The sequence below is a fragment of the Salvelinus alpinus genome, chromosome 16 (assembly GCF_045679555.1).
Source record: "Salvelinus alpinus chromosome 16, SLU_Salpinus.1, whole genome shotgun sequence".
Lineage (NCBI taxonomy): Eukaryota > Metazoa > Chordata > Actinopteri > Salmoniformes > Salmonidae > Salvelinus > Salvelinus alpinus.
The window spans coordinates 20,792,250-20,814,851 of record NC_092101.1 but is presented as its reverse complement, the minus strand read 5'-3'; the positions used below and the strand labels follow the sequence as shown (position 1 = coordinate 20,814,851).

The 22,602-nt window shown below is 41.9% G+C and overlaps 1 protein-coding gene across 1 annotated transcript; it reads right to left on the bottom strand.

The window, feature by feature from the left end:
- Window positions 1-7,620: 7,620 nt before the first annotated feature.
- LOC139541098 (RNA exonuclease 1 homolog) lies at window positions 7,621-18,117 on the bottom strand. The gene is made up of 16 exons (XM_071345325.1): window positions 17,766-18,117; window positions 15,337-17,267; window positions 15,018-15,119; window positions 14,702-14,924; window positions 14,228-14,385; window positions 13,997-14,134; window positions 13,697-13,820; window positions 13,368-13,493; window positions 13,122-13,259; window positions 12,913-13,026; window positions 10,309-10,382; window positions 9,966-10,076; window positions 9,731-9,846; window positions 9,478-9,616; window positions 8,949-9,069; window positions 7,621-8,845 (listed from the first exon to the last, which is right to left on the bottom strand). Exons 1-16 carry the CDS (start codon window positions 17,950-17,952, stop codon window positions 8,757-8,759), a joined length of 3,891 nt encoding a protein of 1,296 aa, XP_071201426.1. The 5' UTR covers window positions 17,953-18,117; the 3' UTR covers window positions 7,621-8,756.
- Window positions 18,118-22,602: the final 4,485 nt, after the last annotated feature.

Genomic DNA, 22,602 nt, shown 5'->3' with positions numbered 1-22,602 from the left:
AGGTCAGGGCTTTGTGATGGCCACTCCAATACCTTGACTTTGTTGTCCTCAAGCCATTTTGACAAAAATGTGGAAGTATGCTTGGGGTCATTGTCCATTTGGATGACCCATTTGCGACCAAGCTTTAACTTCCTGACTGATGTCTTGAGATGTTGCTTCAATATATCCACATCGTTTTCCTGCCTCATGATGCCATGTATTTTGTGAAGTGCACCAGTCCCTTCTGCAGCAAAGCACCCCCACAACATGATCCTGCCACCCCCGTGCTTCATGGTTGGGATGGTGTTCTTCAGCTTGCAAGCCTCACTCTTTTTCCTCCAAACATAACAATGGTCATTATGGCCAAACAGTTCTATTTTTGTTTCATCAGACCAGAGGACATTTCTCCAAAAAGTATGATCTTTGTCCCCATGTGCAGTTGCAAAACGTAGTCTGGCTTTTTTATGGCGGTTTTGGAGCAGTGGCTTCTTCTTTGCTGAGCGGCCTTTCAGGTTATGTCGATATAGGACTCATTTTACTGTGGATATTGATACTTTTGTACCTGTTTCCTCCAGCATCTTCACAAGGTCCTTTGCTGTTGTTCTGGAATTGATTTGCCCTTTTTGCACCTTCAGGCGTTTGGAAATTGCTCCCAAGGATGAATGCACCAAAGTACATTCATCTCTAGGAGACTGAACGCATCTCTAGGAGACAGAACGCGTCTCCTTCCTGAGCAGTACGACGGCTGCGTGGTCCCATGGTTTTTATATTGGCGTACTATTGTTCGTACAGATGAACGTGGTACCATCAGGCATTTGGAAATTGCTTCCAAGGATGAGCCAGACTTGTGAAGGTCTACAATTTTTTTCTGAGGTCTTGGCTGATTTATTCTTATTTTCCCATGATGTCAAGCAAAGAGGCACTGAGTTTGAAGGTAGGCCTTGAAATACATCCACAGGTACACCTCCAATTGACTCAAATTATGTCAATTAGCCTATCAGAAGCTTCTAAAGCCATGACATCATTTTCTGGAATTTTCCAAGCTGTATAAAGGCACAGTCAATTTAGTGTATGTAAACTTCTGACCCACTGGAATTGTGATACAGTGAATTATAAGTGAAATAATCTGTCTGTAAACAATTGTTGGAAAATTACTTGTGTCTTGCACAAAGTAGATGTTCTAACTGACTTGCCAAGACTATAGTTTGTTAACAAGAAATTTGTGGAGTTGTTGTAAAACAAGTTTTAATGACTGCAACCTAAGTGTATGTAAACTTCCGACTCCAACTGTATGTTAATAAGGTATTTCTGTTTTTATGTTTGATACATTTGCAAACATTTATAAAAACCTGTTTTCGCTTTGTCATTATGGGGTGTTGTGTGTCGATTGCTGAGGGGAAAACAATTCATCCATTTTAAAATAAGGCTGTAACGTAACAAAATGTGGAAAAAGTCAAGGGGTCTGAATACTTTCCAAAGGCACTGTATGCTGTGTGAAAGTCTGGGTCACTAATAAACATTTAAAGAAGTATGTTTTCGTTGATGCACTTGATTCCACTATTTCTGTAGGCTTTGAATTGCCTAATGACCTGATTTTACCTGAATAGATTTCTCAGACCTCTTGGCTGGTTCCCTCACTATCAAACATGTTTCTCTTCTAATTTCTGTTGAATATTTTCAGTGACCCACATAGTCAGTCTCAGTGGTCACACAATTCCTTTTTTTATGAGCTCCACTACCCTATCTTGCTTATAGCCTATCATGCACTACACAAATTATTACATCTTTATCTGCCTAAAAAGTTTATCGTGAACAAATGCACATATTCTGTGTAGATAAGCATTTCAATTAGACTGAAAATGTAAATGTTTTGTTCATACTTGTACACCATCCAGATTCCTAAAATATGTGAAATCTTTTCTATTTTCTTACCCCTTGCTTTTCTCTGTTCTTGGCTGTCAAGCTATATTAGTGTCTGATAAAAAGAAATCATTTAGAACAGGCTCTGTAGGCCAGCCCCTGAACCCCACTAAAAGCTCCAGGATTAGGTCCCAGAGGCCTTTGTCTCCTCAGCCCGCAGGATTAGGGGAGATTTACTGCTAAGAAAAAAAGTAGTTATTTCATGGCACTTTCATGATGAAACCTGGCCAAAGCCGTGTTGGCTGGGGGGATTAAAGGCACACAAAGACTCTGGTTGTGTGCCACCCCCTCCCCATAGCCACCACCCTAACTCACTGTCCCCCTGGAAACCTTCCCCTCCACAGGCACACCTCCTCCCCATGTCACCAGCACCACTTCCCAGGCACCACCACAGCACTGTGGTTCCACTCTAAATTAGTGATGCCCTTACTGATTCCTCCCACTGTTCCAAGTCATTAAAAGTGCTCCTCACTGATTGCTTTGTTTGTCTTAAACCCCACACACCACCCACTTAGTAGTAGGATGATAGAACTTGAAGAATACACAGTACTGATGTCCAATGACATTTGCGTCTCTAAGCAATCACTCAAAATTCATAATTTGAGACTGGATTTATCATGATTCATTATGATTCACATGCTACTTATTTTCAACACAGTTGAGATTATTATTTCAGCAAATAACCTAGATTACTGTAAATAAATTACTGACTTGCAGTCCCTCGTTTAAAAGGGCTTAAGGGAGTTATACTCTTCCTGGTGGATCCACTTACACATGCACAGATTACTAGCACTAAAAGACAAAGGTTATCGTTAGTAAGTCACATCACAATGGTCTCACCATCAAACAGGTAAGTCTTTTGCAGCCGAAATTAGGTTTAATAACTGTAGTGGATAGACATGGTATTACTGGGAATTTGGAAGACTGATTGGGTCGAAAAATACTGTTGGAAGGGTGAAAAATGTCATCACTGACAAAACATTAAAACATTTTCCTGTTGCATGGAATGTTGCATGCAAAGGTTTTTTTTAAAGTAAAATTGTGTGGAAAAGGTCACAAGAAATGATTGTGTTGTAAAAGCAAAATGTTTACTTGAATATTTTCATGGTAATTTTATCAAAAGAAGACAGAGCAAGTTCATACTCCTGATATCAGACACATTGGAGCAGGAACAGTTTAAAGAACAAAAAACTATCAGTTTATACAATGTTTCTTTTATCTTGCCCATCCACTGAATTGTGTTTTAATATTCTTCAGATTGGTAAAAACTACAGGGGAGCCAGAGAAGGCGGAGGGGCAGGTTTTGTCTTCTAAAAGTGTTTTTGTTCATGTCTCCTGTTTAACAGATGTGTCAGTTGGAGAGCAGCAGTCAGAGGAGCACCCCCTAAAGCACCGCTTTCTCTTTTTCCCTGTCTTTAATTACTTATCAATAGTGGACATTTGTATTGACAAGCACCTGTCAAGAGGCAAGCTTTGTAGTTGTCAGTTATCTGTGGGAGAGCTGCTCAAAGGAGAGGCCCCTTGGACACCAACTGGATCGATCGGCATGCAAACACAATACAGAGGCTTTCAGGCCTGCCTTGTCAGGGCTGTGGCATGAGGACCAGAGGAGAGCGGGGAAGGGGCTAAAGACTTCTTCATTGGAGGAAATCGATGGGGCCGGCTGCCCTTTGACCCATAGGGGACAAGAAAAGCGAGCGGCGGGTCAGTAGCCCTTCTTAAGCCCCAGTGAGTGTTAGGATCACGCTGTGAGCCCTGACACTAGCTATGACACACACACACAGCTTAGACTGACAATGACCTCACATACACACCTAATAATGGAGCTATAGTGGCATCTGTGTTGTCCCTGTAACATAGGATTACTGCTTTAGAATAGCACTTGACTAAAACTTATGTGGAGTAATACTGAATACTCAGGACATAGAACCAGAACAGCATATCTTGATGCCAATGCAAAGTTTTGCAAACCTCTGCGGACTGATTCCTACCAGTTGCTCTCAAAATGTTCAACCAGCCTTTAACCAATCTATCATTCTCATCTAATAGATCTAGAGTTGCGCATTGAGATCTCTGAAAGTCATTGATTTTGGTAAACTGGGCACTAGTAATTCCATTCTTATGAAGCCTAGAGACATTAACTTCATATGATCTCTACCCAAACCCTAGGGAGCTTTGCCAGAGGCAGCTCATCTGGCAGATCAATATGAGAGACTGAATAAAGAACAGTCACTTAGTTGGGCAGCATGAGTCTGAGTTAATGACCGAGAGCGGGACAAGCGGCTGCTAGGCCGTCTGGGGGGTCAAGGGCAGCAATGGAGGGCCGGCTAGAGGCTGGCTAGGACCAAAGAGAGCACACAAGTGACCTTTTAAATGGACTCGCCTATTATGGGCCATAATCCAAACTCTCAACAAAGGCTTCAGTCAACTTGCAAGCAGCCACTATGATTCATACAGATTTGGAAAGAGAATTTAAATGATATTTTTCAGTTTCTGTGCACAAGTCATTTCACTGTACGAGACAATTCAAATTGCTATCTTTTCATTACAATATGAAATTCTAATTCACAAAAGCTTGACCCCTTTACACGTCTTCAGCACCAACACAAATATGCTGCCGTCACGATATGGGCAATTCCACAGTAACAGAGTGATACTGAGAATCAGATTTTTCACTTGTATGCCAAACAAAAAAACAAACCATACAACTCTATGCACAAGGACTAGTACTTGACGGTACAAACAGCACAAACCGTCATTCTGTTACCAAATTTTGCATCTGCACTGTTCTTCAAGTGAACGTGTTTTTGTAAAATCTTCAGTGGAAATTGTTAAAAGTAGTTATTGTGCATAGAGTTGTATGGTTTGTTAAACTTTGCAATCCCTGTTTTCTGTTTGGCATACATTTTAAAGTGAAAGATCCGAGTCTCAGCATCATTCCATTACTGTGGAATTGCCCATTATGTTCTTGATGCACAGTACAACTGGCATAATACAGGAATATGTTATACGAAGTAATATTTTTATAGATAAATGAAAACCTAACCAAGTTGATGAAATGTTTAAAACCAGTAAGAGTGAGAGGTATGTGGTCAGTGGTTTACCTTGAGGGCAAACCCAGTTTTATCCCAGCATGGGGTCATGTGTGTGCTCCCGCAAGCAGTCGCCAACCCCGGCACCAAGCGACCCCCAGCAGTCAAAGGTGATCAGAGAGCACGCACTGATCGATTTTGATAATGAAGAAGACCTCTAAGCTGCTTCGCCCCACATGCTCAAATCGCTGCCACACTCAAACACTAGGAATCTCCTCCCTGTCACTAGAACATTGTGTGGTTATTGATCTGTGCTAACTGGGTCTTTAATACCTGGGGTCTAGAAGATCTCTGGCCTGAGTTGGGGAAATGCATGCTGACACGTGACGGGAGAAGCTCAATAGGCAAACATGCAGAGCCTGGTGAAAAAGAAAGGATGGGCCTCTCCATTTACCATTTCTGTCCCGTTTTGTATCCCACACAATCATCTGCTAAGGAGACTTAATACCAGCGCACCTGCCGTAAGAGTATACACAAAAGGAAGAGACTTATACTGTACAGTGCCTTCAGAAAGTATTCACACCTTGTGACCTTTTCCACAATTTGTTGTGTTACAGCCCAAATGTTTTATTAACTGAATTAAGAGTTTGTGTCACTGGCCTACACACAACAACCCCATCACGTCAAAGAGGAATTATATTTAGATTTTTTTATTTTTTATTAATTAAAAAATAAACGCTGAAATGTCTCAAGTCAATAAGTACTCAACCCCTTTATTATGTCAAGCCTAAATATGTTAAAGTCATATACAGTTGAAGTTGGAAGTTTACATACACTTAGGTTGGAGTCATTAAAAATCGTTTTTCAACCACTCCACAAATTTCTTGTTAACAAACTATAGTTTTGGCAAGTCGGTTAGGACATCTACTATATGCATGACACAAGTAATTTTTCCAACAATTGTTTACAGACAGATTATTTCACTTGTAATTCACTGTATCACAACTCCAGTGGGTCAGAAGTTTACATAGACTAAGTTGACTGTGCCTTTAAACAGCTTAGAAAATTCCAGAAAATGATGTCAGGGCTTTAGAAGCTTCTGATAGGCTAATTGACATCATTTGAGTCAATTGGAGGTGTACCTGTGGATGTATTGTAAGACCTACCTTCAAATGCAGTGCCTCTTTGTTTGACATTATGGGAAAATCTAAAGATATCAGCCAAGACCTCAGAAAAGAATTGTAGACCTCCACAAGTCTGGTTCATCCTTGGGAGCAATTTCCAAACGCCTGAAGGTACAAAAAGTGCAAATCAATCCCAGAACAACAGCAAAGGACCTTGTGAAGATGCTGGAGGAAACAGGTACAAAAGTATCAATATCCACAGTAAAACGAGTCCTATATCGGCATAACCTGAAAGGCCGCTCAACAAGGAAGAAACCACTGCTCCAAAACCGCCATAAAAAAGACAGACTACGGTTTGCAACTGCACATGGGAACAAAGATTGTACTTTTTGGAGAAATGTCCTCTGGTCTGATGAAGCAAAAATAGAACTGTCTACAGGTATAAATACTTTTGTACCTGTTTCCTCCAGCATCTTCATAAGGTCCTTTGCTGTTATTCTGGGATTGATTTGCACTTCTCGCACCAAAGTATGTTCGTCTCTAGGAGACTGAACGCGTCTCCTTCCTGAGCGGTATGAAAGCTGCTTGGTCCCATGGTGTTTATACTTGCATAATATTGTTTGTACAGATGAACGTGGTACCTTCAGGCGTTTGGAAATTGCTCCCAAGGATGAACCAGACTTGTGGAGGTCGACAATTTTTTTTACTGAGGTCTTGGCTGATTCATTTGGATTTTCCCATGATGTCAAGCAAAGAGGCAGTGAGTTTGAAGGTAGGCCTTGAAATACATCTACAGGTACACCTCCAATTGACTCAAATGATGTCAATTAGCCTATCAGAAGCTTCTAAAGTCATAACATAATTCTCAATGAATTTCCAAGCTGTTTAAAGGCACAGTCAACTTAGTGTATGTAAACGTCTGACCCACTGGAATTGTGATACAGTGAATTATAAGTGAAATCCGTCTATAAACAATTGTTGGACAAGGACATTGAATGTTCCTGAGTCGCCTAGTTACAGTTTTGACTTAAATCTGCTTGAAAATCTATGACAAGACTTGAAAATGGCTCTCTAGCAATGATCAACAACCTTGAGCTTGAATAATATAAAAAATGATGTGCAAATATTGTACAATCCAGGTGTGCAAAGCTCTTAGAAACTTACCCAGAAAGACTCACATCGCTGCCAAAGGTGATTCTAACATGTATTGACTCAGGAGGTTGAATACTTATCTAATCAAGATATATTAGAGTTCAATTGTTTTTTGTATTTTTTGTATTTTATTTTATTTTTTTACAAAGGGTTAGAATTTTTCTTCCACTTTGACAGAGTATTTTGTGTAGATCGTTGACAAAATGTTTTACAATTAAATCCATTTTAACCCCACTAACACAACAAAACGTGGGAAAAGTCAAGCTGTGCGAATATTTTCTGAAGGCACTGTATATGCACAGGATAGGCAGGATAGGCACTAATATTTAAGTAAACCACCTACATTTGGGAAACTATACACAATGTTTATTATGCTTTGACATTGTCAGCAAAAATAAATTACATAAACCAGATCTTTTCAATCTTTTTAATAGAAAAAGATAAACCCCCCCAAAAAATACAAAAGGAAACAACTTACAGCATATTTACAGCACAAGTTTTTTTTACCCTCATATGTTATACCATATTTAACACAAAATTATAGCCGTTAGCTACTATAAACAATTTGATATCTGTCTGCATTGAATAACTAATTGTTGCATAATGTGGACAGTTTTCTACATACCCTGGGAGTAATAGGTTCTATCTGTGTGGCTATAAAAATAGCCCAAGTTCACTTTCATGCAGTGCACAGGACACAGAGATAGTGAGATTTGATGGTCAAGCTATTCAACACAATATCTCTAATCAACCATACCAGGACAATTTTTGACACATAAATATTTCTGTTTTGGGGTCTGACCGTCATGATTAATTAAGTTTGAGAGCCGACAAAATACTAAGAGATCGACCACATTTCATCTAACAGCACAGATGTGGTACAAACTAAGTGCAAACCCCAACACCAAGTGCATGTATGGTGGCACCGTTCCATGTCTGAGAATAACCATGTTTAGACAACGATGTAGCAAGTTCTTCAGTACTGTATTCATTCAACACAGATGAGGTACTTAAGCCCAATAGAAGAGAGCATTTCTATAGTGCAAGTTGGGCCAAGGATGCAGCTCAGCAGCAATAGAATTGTGTCCTTGTTCACATAACATAATGTGGACAAGAACCCCCCTGTCTTTCAGAGTTAGATCGCCGGAGAAGAATACATACCGACAAAAACTGGTGACAATCATGATCATGGATTTTCTAAATAAAACAGGAAGAGTAAATGAAAACTGTTGATTTCTGCCTTTTACCAACTCACTCTATCGAGGGCTCTGGCTCTGCTGGCACTCCAACAATGTACTCCAGCAGCACCTGTCCACTATGGCCCACCTGACCAGACAACACAGTGACTTGGCCATCCCTGCAGATCTCTTTAGAGGAGCCCATTCTCAGCATCTTGCTCTCTGTCACTGCCAAGGTCCCACCACAGTAGAACTCAAGTGCTGGGCTGTTGGCCTCTCAGACAGACAGTTCTCTCCAGGGCCCTCAGCTCCCCTTCTCTCCCCCTCCTTGTCCGTCTCTCTACAGCGGTCCGGTTAGAGGGGTGCAGAAGTCATCTCTTTACCTTGGCGTCTTCTCGGATCTTCCATATCATGAGCTCCATGCAGGCGCAGGCGTCCTCACTGGAGTCATGACCTTCAACTGAAACAAGAGGGAAATGGCCTACTAGTGATTTGTTGACATGTGACCAATGTATATCATACAGAGGAACAATAAACAGTGTAATGAGGGTTTAGCTGCTCACCGCTGTCCTGTATGATGCGTTTGAGGTGGTCTGCCATGAGGTTCCTCAGGGCACGCTTGTATGGCAAGCCCAGGCGATGGGGGAACACGATGGCTGTGTCCACTACAGTGCTGTGTATGACCTACAAAGACATCATGAGATACAGAGTGAGGGCCATTACACAGACACACCTACCTACGTCGTACTATAGTTGTGAGGGTTGATTCTCATTCAAAATCCTATTTTCCCTAACCTCTTAACCTAATCCCTAAACAGCCTTTTTTTTGTATTCTACCCCTTTTCTCCCCAATTTCGTGATATCCAATTGCAATCTTGTCTCATCGCTGCAACTCTGCAATGGGCTCGGGAGACGCGAAAGTCAAGTCATGCGTCATGACCCGCCAAACAACACTTCTTAACACTCGCCCGCTTAACCCGGAAGTTAGTCTATTCGTGTGAGGACTTCTGGTACTCACACGAATAGTATAGTAAAACACACACACGTAATGACCAGAGGGCAATCAGATTAGGGGAGTGTGTGCGTGTGTACCTTGAGGGCGAAGAGGTCACTCTCCAGGCTGTGTCCTATGAGGATGGAGTCAGTGCTGAACATGTTGAGGATCACAGCCTGCACGTCTCTCAGGGTGATGGTCGCATTCTCCAGGTCCTCCTCTGTTACACCCGAAAACCTGCGCAAACCATGATGAAAAGTTGTATATTTGTCCTAGCGTGTGTATGCGCATATGCTAGATATTGTATATCTCCACACTCAAGATTGAAAAAAGTTAATCTTGATCCCTTACCGTGTGTTGTAGTCAACCACTTTGCTTTCGGGTTTGACAAATGTGTCATAGATGACTTTCAGCTCAGAGTTGATAACAGTCACCCTGGTCAGCTCCAGACCCTGCTTTGTGTAACACTATTACCAAGGAGAAAGAGAGCGACAAAGACGACACATTATATAAGGTATTAAGAGGCCCTCTCAGCACTCATACAGCTAATTGTGCCCAAAGAAAAGCAGTGCAGCAGCAAGCTCACCATCTCACAGTCCAGGGCGTAGACTCCACCATTTCCGTCTGGGGGCAGCTGTTTCTCAAAGGTCTGAACATAGCCGTCCAATGATTCTTTGCGTCCATCCTGAACGTGTTGCTGTGGACAGACAGGAGGCAAGGAGAAAAATCAAATGGCAGGTATTAGTTGATTCTTAAAATGTAACACAAACAGAGAAAGTATTCTGCTTCGAATGGATGTCATCAAGCTCAATAAGTACCAGTCACGATGTGCCTTGGACACCACTGCCCCCTTGTGTTCCCATTGTTTCTCAGTTCAAACTCAGTATTGACATTATTACTGATCACACAGCAGAACTGTTAGGTGTTACCTTAGACACAGAGCAGCCAGGAGAGCCCACAGCCCCTGAGCAGCAGTTGTAGTTGGTCTCCCAGCCTCCCGACACTGTTACCACAGACACAAAGAAGCTCTTGCTAGTCCAATTCAAAATATGACACTACATTCAAATCCTAACATTCCTTTTACAACATGCACAAATTCAATAACTGCAAAAGTTCATAGACAAATACAGTAAGCTCCAAAGGTATTGGGATAGTGACACCATTTTAGTTGTTCTGGCTATGTACTCCAGCACTTGGATTTGAAATGATACAATGACTATGATGTTAGTGCAGAATGTCAGCTTTCATTTGAGGGTATTTTCAGCCATATCGGGTGAACTGCACTTTTTGTACATAGTCCCCCCATTTAAGTTTTGGTTGTGTTACAGATATATTTGTGCCCAATAGAAATGAATGGTAAATAATGTGTAATTTTGGTGTCACTTTTATTGTAAATAAGAATATAATACATTAAAACAGGGGAGGTTAGCATTTTGGGGGGGGATATGATATTTGTTCTTCTGTAACTTTCTCACTCATCATTATTCATTCAGGACTATCCATAATCATGGTAGCAGCCACATGAATCTAGAAATGTTTAGAAACATATTCTATTCTTATTTACAATAAAAGTGACTTCAAGATGACACAATACATTATTTACCATTAATTTCTATTGGGCACAAAATAATCTGAAACACAACCAAAACAAGTCACAAGCTACGAATATGGGACCAAATACTGAACTTTTGACTACTTTAATACACACAAGTGAATTTGTCCCAATACATTTGGTGCCCTAAAATGGGGGGGACTATGCACAAAAAGTGCTGTAATTTCTAAACAGTTCACCCGATATGGATGAAAATACCCTCAAATTAAAGCTGCACTTTAACTCTAGTCATTGTATCATTTCAAAGTGCTGAAGTACAGAGCCAAAACCAAAAAATTGCCACTAACCTCATTTCCAGCCAACCATTTCATGCGGATGAATTACCTGACGCATTACAATCGTGCTGATGGAAACATGAAATGTCGTTAAAATTTTATAAATGACCACAATTTGTTCATTCGACATGGTGGGATCTTTTGGGGTCTGTAAAATTAACTGTGAGGTGGAAACGCTTTTATGCGCAAATATTGATATAATAACCATCATATCAAAGTAAACTAGGAGTCACACTATGACATGTTGTGTGGTCCTCCCACTACGACTCATCGGGAAAGCATGCAGTTTATTAGGCTACAGATGAAATAAGTGATGAACTTCACAGGGTGGTGAAAGTGCACGCTGATGAGCTTGATGCTCAGTTCCAATAAATATCAAGGATCTTATTCTGGTGACATGATCATCGATGCTTGGCTGCTGTTTGACAAATACAAATAATATCTCTCTCATCCATAATAATCTCATAATGTAGGTAGCCTACCCGCACTATCTGAGTGGGTACATTTGCTATATAATGCAACAGTTTTTTTTTGACAAGACCATCAGTAAAGTTGAAAATGCGATGGAAACCCATTTAACTTTTATTTTTCATTTGGTATATGGGAATTTAACGGCAAAAGTTACACTACATTAACAAAAGTATGTGGACACGTGCTCGTCGAACATCTCATTCCAAAATCATGGCATTAATATGGAGTTGGTTCCCCCTCTGCTGTTTTCCACTAGATGTTGGAACATTGATGTGGGGACTTGCTTCCATTCAGCCACAAGAGCATTAGTGAGGTAAGGCACTGATGTTGGGCGATTAGGCCTGGCTCGCAGTCGGTGTTCCAATTCATCCCAAAGGTGTTCGACGGGGTTGAGGTCAGGTCTCTGTGCAGGCCAGTCAAGTTCTTCCACAGCGATCAACAAACCATTTCTGTATGGACCTCGCTTTGTGCACATTGTCATTCTGAAACAGGAAAGAGCCTTCCCCAAACTGTTGCCACCATGTTAGAAGTACAGAAACATCTAGAATGTCATTGTATGCTGTAGCGTTAAGATTTCTCTTCCCTGGAACTAAGGGGCCTAGCCCGAACCATGAAAAACAGCCCCAGACCATTATTCCTCCTCCACCAAACTTTACAGTTGGCACTATGCATTGGGGCAGATAGTTCTCCTGGCATCCGCCAAACCCAGATTCATCTGTCAAACTGACATATGGTGAAGCTTGATTCATCACTCCAGAAAACACGTTTCCACTGGTCCAGAGTCCAATGGCGGCGAGCTTTACACCACTCCAGCCGACGCTTGGCATTGCGCATGGTGATCTTAGGCTTGTGTGCGGCTGCTCGGCCATGGCTGTGTGCTAGATTTTAATACACCTGTCAGCAACGGTGTGGCTGAAATAGCCAAATCCACCCATTTGAAGGGGAGTCCACTTACTTTTGTATATATAGTGTATTTTTATATGCACTACGTCGTCACGCAAAACCTTTTATCCGCAAAAAGTCTGTTTGCTCGAAACATCTCTGGTGGGAAAATGCACATATTGTTTGATGCAGATTTTAGAATATTTGCATGAAAATCTGTTGGAAATTGGATGGAAACCTAGCTAGTGTCCAAATACTTTTGAAACTCACTGTATACATACAGACAGACCTACCTTTATGTCTGCGCAGACGGCCCCAGTGATGATTACACTCCTCCTTGCGAACACAGTTGCCGTTGGCGTTGATCTTATACTCGGCCCCACATCGACAGCACACCTTGGCAAAAGCTTTGAACAAATCAAAAAATCTGTTAGTCTGGCAGAGAAGGATTTGATCCAACCAGACTAAGGAGGGTGTGTGTAGGTGCTTTGTAGAGACTTACGGTCAACATTCTTCTTTTCTGGGACGTTGTGGACCACGGCTCGACCTGAGCGCTCAGGGTGTGGCCTGGGGTATCCATGCTCCTGCAGCTGCTCCTCCGTCATCAGATAGTCCCTCAGCTTCCTGTACAGCCTGACACCTGCAGCCGTGCAGACAACACATAGCTAGAATACAAAGCCCCTCATGCCTAATCAAACATCTACTGCCTGTAATACCAGCTCCAACCAGAGGTGGACTAGCTACTCACCACTGAGTTTCTCCTCCTGTTGCTTGCCAGTCCTGTTGACTGTGAAGCTGGTCTTGGCAGCGAGGCGTCCCCCCAGAACTTCCTCATGGGACTGGGCCTTCCTGTTCCCCACCACTGCAGGGCTCCCTGAAAGAAGACAAGCAGGCTGATTAGACTCTGATCTATGTCAGTTTGGTTCTTTTCACCTAAAGGTAAAGGTTGCCATTTTTGGAGGGAGATTTTATCCTAGATCTGTGCAAAAGGGCAACGACTTACAGAAGCGGTGCAACTACACCAAACACCATCTGTTAGTAATTGCTACATAGTTAATATATGTGTCAGTGACATACTGGCAACGGGTGAGGTGGGGGAGCTGCTCTTGCTGCGTAGCTTCTTCAGTGTGTTGACTGCCACGTTGAGGTAGATGTTCTTACTGCTGCTCCGGTCATACACCACCTTCTCCTCCTCCAGGGCCTAGAGACACAGTCCACTGTTAGAACTTCAACTCACATCAAATATTTCACAAACATAACTCATCCACCCTTTTCTAAAATGGGATACAACTAGCAGTGCTATGAGCACACATACTTAACTGTAGACATGGATAGATTAAATGATACATCAGTTCAACCCTGTGTGGTCTCACATACCATTTGGAAGGCCAAGTCTTCAGAGGGGCAGAACTTCATACACTCATCTATAAAGTTGTTGAGGTATCGCTGGCGGACGTTGGTGGGCACTTTGGCTCCAAACTCAGTGGGAATCACTGGGCGCTTCATTGCAGAGCTCTGAGAAGAACATAAAAATAATGTCAACTAAATAGACACAAATATCATGTTTTCATGATAATGTTCTGACATACTATAAATTCCTGGCGTTACCTTCATTGTGGGAGTGTGTGCCACCCTCTTCTGTGCAATAGTGGTGGTGGTCTTTGACAAGATGCCGGCTGATGTCTGGGCCTTCACAGAGACACCTCCTGGGAGGGTCCTGGTGGGCGACAACACTCTGCTGCCTGCTAGCTTTGCCTCGACAAGACCTGCAGTCAGATAAAGAAAGATTTCTCAACAACACAGTCCTTAAATTACACTTTTCTGGTCTCATATTTTTGGGCTATTGTAATGCATACTGTGTTAGATCAGGGTTTCCCAAACTCGGTCCTGGGGCCCCTGTGTGCACGTTTTGGTTTTTGCCCTAGCACTACAAAGCTGATTCAAATAACCAACTCATCATCAAGGTTTGATTACTTGAATCAGGCAGGGGGGGGGCAGAACTGAGTTTGGGAAACCCTGTGTTAGATGACATGACCATATATGGGGTGAAAGATAGAAAGGCCTTAGGCCAAGCATTCTTACCAGACTTGGAGGAGGATGGTAAGGGGTTGGGGCGGTGGGCTACTCTCTTCCTCTCCCCAGGGAAGGGGCTGAGGCTTGGCCTGGGTCTGGGTCTGGGTGTAGAGGCAGTCTTCACGGCTGCTGCAAGCTGAGATGCCTGCTGCTGGGCAATCTGCATGCGCTGGTAACAGATCTCCTGGGCAGTCAGTCTCCTGTACGGCGGAGGCTTTGGTGTTGCCTCAGTCTGAAACACAGAATCCAGTTTGTATTCAATGAAAGGCTTTTTGCTACGGTGGTTACCATAGAGATGTGGGTAAATACCAGAGAACAAACTCACACTTCCTTTGGCGGAGAAATGTGAAACCCTCTTCTTCTGCCCAGGAAAGAGAGTAGTTTGATTGCTGTCTGTGGCATCCTCATCATCAGAATCTTTAGAGGGCTGGGAAGGGAGAGGAAAAACTGAGCAGATTTACATTTCACACAATATTTCATGAACAGAATATTGGAAACAAACACATTACATTCAGTGCCATTCTAAAATGAATTACACACATTTTACTGACCTGTATGAACAGGATACACTGCAGTGAATGCTAACCTAAGGAGATATTGTACAAAACAAATTACAATGAAGGGAGATGGCAATCTATGGGTACCTTGGCTTGCCTTCCCTTGTCCTCTGTCTTCACATCCTTGGATTCATTGAAGATCCGTAAGCACTCCTCCATTGGGTCATCATCCAGGTCAAAGTCCATGTCCACCTGCAAACCGGAGTAGTCCACCCCACCACCATCCATGTCATCATAGCCTCTGTCATCCTCTGGACCAACGTCATCATCCTCTGAGGATGAGGGGGTGAGCTCTGAGGCATTCCTCTTATTCAAATGCCCCCTCTTGAAAGCAGCAGCTGACTTCCTCACAATTTTCTCCTCCTCGTCATCCTCCTCGCGTTTCTCCTCTGCACTCTCATCCCCAAACAGATCTACGTGACTCAGAGATCTTTGTTTCACCTTTCCTGTTTTGCCATCCGAGAAGCTTCTGCTGTTTTTCTTCACCTTGTCTTTACTGCTGTTAGAACTGTTAGAACTCCCTTTGCTGATTTTATTGGAGCCCTTTTCTCTTCCACTGCTGTCATGTTTACCATTCTTGTGTTCTTTAAACTTTGAAGAGTCCTTTTCCTTGTCTGAAGTCTTCAGTTTTTTACTATCCCCACCCCCCTTTTCTGTCTCACTCTTGCTTGACGCCCCTTTAACTTTGTCTGTCCTTAGCTTAATCTTTCCATCACTTCTCTTTTCTTCCTGTCCCTCCTTGCCTTTGTCTATGGATTTATCCTTCATCTTGCTTTTCTCCTCTTCTTTCTTTCCCTGATTCTTGCTGTCCTTCTTTGCAGTTTCGTGGCTTGATTTCTTTGAATCACTTATTTTCTTACCGTCCCCTGCTCCTTTTTCTTTACTACCACCATTCTTTTTACTGGACTCCTTTTCAGATTTATGCACCTTCTCTACTTTGATGCTCTTCATGTGGCTGGTTTTACCTGGCACTTTTTCAGTCTCTGGCTTGTCTTTTTGCCTTGCTACTTCCTGGTTCTCCGAATCTTCCTGCTCTTTAGCCTCCAAACTCCTCTGTTGTTTCAGCCCACCTAGAGCTCTTTCTGTCCTCTCTCCTTTCCCTGGACCAGAGGCTTCCTCCACTGACCCACTGCTGCTCTTCCTCCTCTGCAGACGGCTGAGAGAGGTGGGTCGATACTCTGTCCCAGAGCTCTCCTCATCAGACTCAGAGAAACTGGCAGTGTACTTCAGTGGGTCTGGTATCATCTGTCGAGGCTTCTTGGTGGTTGGCACATATTCCTCATCCGTTGACAGCTTTCCTGTCCCTGACAGGTGAGGTCTTTTCTTCCCTTCTCCCTTAGAAGCACCTGTCCTCTGGTCTTTCTTATCCTTGACAGCAATTTTAGCTGAATAGTTGGAGAGAGGGTCATATTCCATGTCTGTGGATGGTTTAGAATGATCCACTGTGTACTTGTTCTTGGAGAAGGCTGCATTATTGGAGTACTTAGGACTAGTAGGGGGAGAGGGTAGATGAGGAGATCGTGTTCGAGGAGCAGGCTTTTTCAAAGCTGTTTTGGAAACCGAGGTGGGCACATATTCCATGGAGCTGGCATGGTTGTCCATGCTGTCAGAGTCCAAGGTGTACTTACTGGAGCGAGGGGTGGGATTGTAATCAGCTGTTGTAGTCATCTGATAACTGCCTGGGTCATACGCCAAGTAGGATGCCACGGCCTGTGGTTTTGGCCAGTTAGCCATCACTTTGGGGGAACTGGCAGTAGGATCATATTCCTGGTCCCCAGTTCTTGAGAGTGGTTTTTGCACCACCTTGGGGGAACTGGCAGTAGGGTCATATTCCAGGTCCCCGATTTGTGAGAGCTTCTTCTTTTCCCGCTCCACCTCACTGCGTACCGCCTCAATAGCACGATTGACCAACTCAAGCTCGAGGGCACCCATGTCCACTGTTGCAGCAGCAGGCTCCCCATTCTGTTGCTCCTCTGGTCTTACTACCTCTGGGTTGAATGGGTCATAGCCACCTTGCTCTGAAGGAAACCATTAGATACCAATTAGGATTAGCAAATTGTCAAGCATGTTCTATGGTAAGCATAATGCAATTTTTTTCAGTAACATTTCAGTTGAATGTTATATTATGTCCCTACCTTGCATAAAAATAAGGTTTCAAATGCCATTGTCAACAAACCTGACTTGTCACAACACGCAGAACCATTGAGTTCAACGGGTAAACATAAGTACACCCCGTTACCTCACTCTGACTTCACTAACAGTTAACATGTACTAGCTAGCTAGTTAGCTAGCTAATGCAGCCATAACGAATTACACAGTATAGCCGATCGAGGATGTATTTAATGTACAAGATGTGATATCAACCCCTAAGTAAGGCGAAATATTTTTTTTAATATTTCACAATGGTTAAAATATTTAGCTAAACACTGTAGCTAACGTTATGCAGCCACTGCGACATAAACACTGGATAGCTAGCTAACATAGTTAAGTTAGAATACAAAATAAATGCAAGTCACCCTTTTGTTTGGAGTAAAGTTCTTTTGATGTTCTAGTGTCATTTGAGCCATAAGACGCACGTCTATATTTGCTGTGTCTGAAGTGACAGTATGGTCTGTTGCAACCATATTTGCCGCTTTTCCCATTGCAGCTATCCGTGTAAAACGGGCAGTCAATTCCACGGAAGAAACCGGTGGATCTCAGCATAGTCTTCCTAGACCTCTCATACCCGCAGAATCGAGACTGACAATTTGGTGTAGTTCGTTTTTTAGTTGTAATAAATCGAGAGGAACCCACTTGTCACATAGCTAGGTGCATGTAAAACAACAATACAGCATCCCTACGACGCCATGTTGGATGGCCAAAAAAGCTATCGCGAGAAGCCACACGTCGCACATATAGACGTAAATGAGAATACCAAGTACTTGCCTGTGGAAATTCAGGCCATGGCAATGAGAGCACATGGGTATAAGAAAGCTACCCACGGCATACTTATGTTCAAAATTTGGTCGGTTCATTTTCACCTTGAAATTGTGTTAATTTGCCATCTCATTGTATAAACGTGACTAAGGACTTACGAAAGTGACTGAACATTAACAGTTCACCCTGATATCGCAGCCTTGCTGACACAGGTATCAGCAATACTAGCTACCTCACGCTTCTGCAAAAAAAACTGGTAGCCTTCTAAGTCTGTGTAGTCAGTGTGTACAATGAGTTGAGGCCCAGTAGTCGGGTCCAAGGTTAGCCTAATGTGTTCAGTTTTCCTTCTGGTGTTTACACAGGTAGCCAGATGTTGTGTTTTCTTCACTAATTGGTCTATTGACCAATCAGAGCTGAAAAAAACTGATGTGATTTGTCAAAAGACCAGTGGGTGTGTGTGTGTGGGGGGAGGGGGTTCAGAATTGGGCTGCCTGTGTAAACGCAATATTCTATAGCATAATACCTGTGACTCAGATCTGAGTTCACCATTAAAGAAACCAGACAAAAGTTTATTTCACAAAAAGGTACTTTTTTTTCAGTCCTTATATGGTTATCAGAACAGCTGACGGCTTGATGAGAAACTGCACTCATCCTAATCAAACATGTAGGTAGGGCTATAGGAGAACGAAAACATTGTTTACCAGAATTGCACTGTTTTGAGATTGTTTGAAAGAGATGTTACCACATTCAAACTTTAAATGGATATATATATATATATATATCCATCACAAAATACACCCATTTACTTTAAGTCTGAATGTTCAATTTTGTTGCCAAAATTGTACTCAGAATTTTGGCAAAAATGAGTTTAAACCTAATACGACGCCAATTAAGGATATGAGTCTATAAAATCAATAAAAACATAAACAAATAATATCCCCGCTTTAAAAAAAAAAAAAGCCCACATAATGGGCATGCACGCAGTAACCCAACCATACCTTCCTGAGCTGAACCTCAAAGTCACCGACTCGCATACGAGGCAAGCTCTGCCCTTTTATACATGTTCTTCACCTGTTGCGCACAGCTGATCAATTAAACAAATCAATTATGCAAATTGTTGGGCTATGTAGATGTAACGGATGTGAAATGGCTAGCTAGTTAGCGGTGGTGTGCGCTAATAGCCTTTCAATCGGTGACGTCACTTGCTCTGAGACCTTGAAGTAGTGGTTACCCTTGCTCGGCAAGGTCCGCGGCTTTTGTGGAGCGATGGGTAACGATGCTTCTTGGGTGACTGTTGTTGATGTGTGCAGAGGGTCCCTGGTTCGCGCCCGGGTCGGGGCGAGGGAACAGACTAAAGTTAAACTGTTACATAGACCTAATAATAATAAATTAGAATGTATGAAACTTTCATACCGCTTTTCTATTATCAGGGCTATGCTTAGGCTATTAACCCTCCTGCTGTGTTCCGGTCGAATTGGACCGATTTACAAGTTTTCTCTGAAAAATGTAGTTAATTTAATCTGATTGTCATAAGGTTCCATGACTGTGTCCACACAGGGCATCTGAACACACAAAATACATTTGGATGATTTTCATAAAATTTGGGGTGTTTTATTTGACTTTGGTACACATGTGGTGTTCCCGGTCAAAAATGACCAGTCATTAGAAATGAATAGGTGAGACTACAATTAGTGTAAAAAAAATTGTTCAGGCACATGCCCATTCATCGGATGGACACACGTCCTCTCCCAGACCCCCACATGCATGAAACTGACAATGAAGACGCATTAGAGGAGAAAGTAGTCTGGAATAAATAGCACAATATGTTTCATCTGAGTATTTGTTATAGTCAAAATAATCCATATATTATGCTTTTTTTTTTTACTTAAAAAACGAGTTGTATGAGCTCAGGTCAATGAGGCCTACAGGCCATAAATATCAAATAGAAGTTCAAAACGTATAATATTCACAAGAACTTAAGTTGATAAAAAAGATCTAACACAACATTAGGTGATAATATATGGATTGTTATGGATTTATAATCAGCTATAAACTATAATCATTTTGGAGCGGGAACACATAATTCATTAACATGAAACGAACACAATAGGAGGGTTAATTAGACTATAAGGAACAAACACTTTTTTTCATGATAGACATTCAAGTAAATACGTCGATTAAAAGCAAATGCATGCATTTTATTACTGTGTATAGTTGTCTTTGACTTTTCTTGAAATAGTTGTGTGTCTACTGTGTCACAAATGACAAATTAGAACGCAATTCGCAATTGTTTATGACGCTTAGACCGCTCCAATGTATGTCCTTGCCGAATTTTCGAAACGCACCATTAACGGGGAAAATTCTGAACACAAAATGTAGTAAGCTAGCTAGATGATGGTTTCCATCGCCAATATGTTTGCTATCGCAAATAATGATTTCAGCAACGGGTTGAATGTCTCTTCTCGACCTCTATTCCTGGGTCTTGATGTGGCAATCCTTATCAAGACCGTTGTGTTTTTATTCTGCTCGGGCCTCATACTGTGGTGCTTATGGGATATATGGAGAAGAAAGGATGAAGACTTCGACGACACAGATTTGTTGTAAGTTTAGAAACACGTTTGTTTTCGTGTGTGTGTGTGTGTGTGTGTGTGTGAGAGAGACCCCATTTGCCCCCCTAGACACAACATAACAAACAAAAACGGGTCACAACTCCTGCAGCTCTGTCGGACGCTGGGTATGTACATAGTCAATTGGAGGCTTCGAGAGGACTCCTACGGTAGGTACACATATAGCTCATCTCTTGGCAGTAATACTGTAGACTACTTTATCACTGACCTCAACCCAGAGCCTATTAGAGCATTCACACTCAGTCCACTGACACCCCTATCAGATCACAGCAAAATCGCACTCCACCTGAACAGAGCTATGCTCAATCATGAGGCATCAAAGCCGAAGGAACTGAATAATATTAAGAAATGCAATGGGTGGAAGAAAAGTAGTGGAAATCTACAACAAAAAAAGTTGCAACAACAAATTCAATCCCTTCTAGACAATTTCCTGGACAAAATGTTTCACTGTAATAGTGAAGGTGCAAACATGGCAGTAGAACACCTAAACAGTATATTTGACCTCTCAGCTTCCCTATCAGATCAAAACATTTCAAGCAGACAACCTAAGAAAATTAACAACAATGACAAATTGTTTGATGAAGAATGCAAAAACGTAAGAAAGAAATTGAGAAACCTATCCAACCAAAAACATATAGACCCAGAAAACCAGAGCATAGGCCTTCACTATGGTGAACCACTAAAATAATAAACAACAACACAAAGAGCTATCTATCCAAAATGGAGATGTATGGATAAACCACTTCTCCAATCTTTTGGGCTCTATAACAAAGAACAGCAAAAACATATACACGATCAAATACAAATTTTAGAATCAACTATTAAAGACTACCAGAACCCACTGGATTCTCCAATTATATTTAATGAACTACAGGACAAAATACAATCCCTCCAACCCAAAAAGGCATATGGGGTTGATGATATCCGAAATTAAATGATAAAATATACAGACCACAAATTCCAATTGGCTATACTTAAACTCTTTAACATCATCCTCAGCTCTGGCATATTCCCCAATATTTGGAACCAAGGAAAGATCACCCCTGTAACGTTCTTCGTCGGGCGAAAGAGAGGAAGACCAAAATGCAGCGTGATGATTATCCATTTTAATAGAATACTTTAACAACGAACAAAAAACAATAAACCGACAAAATGAACGAAGACGAAACAGTCCCGTAACGTGAACACAGTAACAGGAACAATAACCCACAATACAAAACAGGCTACCTAAATATGGCTCCCAATCAGAGACAACGACTAACACCTGCCTCTGATTGAGAACCATATCAGGCCAAACACATAGAAACAGACAAACTAGACATACAACATAGAATGCCCACTCATATCACACCCTGACCAAACAAAACATAGAAACATACAACGCAAACTATGGTCAGGGCGTGACAACCCCAATCCACAAAAGTGGAGACAAATTTGACCCCAATAATTACCGTGGGATATGCGTCAACAGCAACCTTGGGAAAATCCTCTGCATTATAATTAACACCAGACTCGTACATTTCCTCAGTGAAAACAATATACTGAGCAAATGTCAAATTGGAAAACATACAACATTATAAAATCCATATACACAAACAACAAGTGTGTCGTTAAAATTGGCAAAAAACACACACATTTCTTTCCACAGGGCCGGTGGGTGAGAGAGGGATGCAGCTTAAGACCCACCCTCTTCAACATATACAGTACCAGTCAAAAGTTTGAACACACCTACTCATTTAAGGGTTTTTCTTAATTTTTTTTCAATTTTCTACATTGTAGAATAATAAACTATGAAATAACACATATGGAA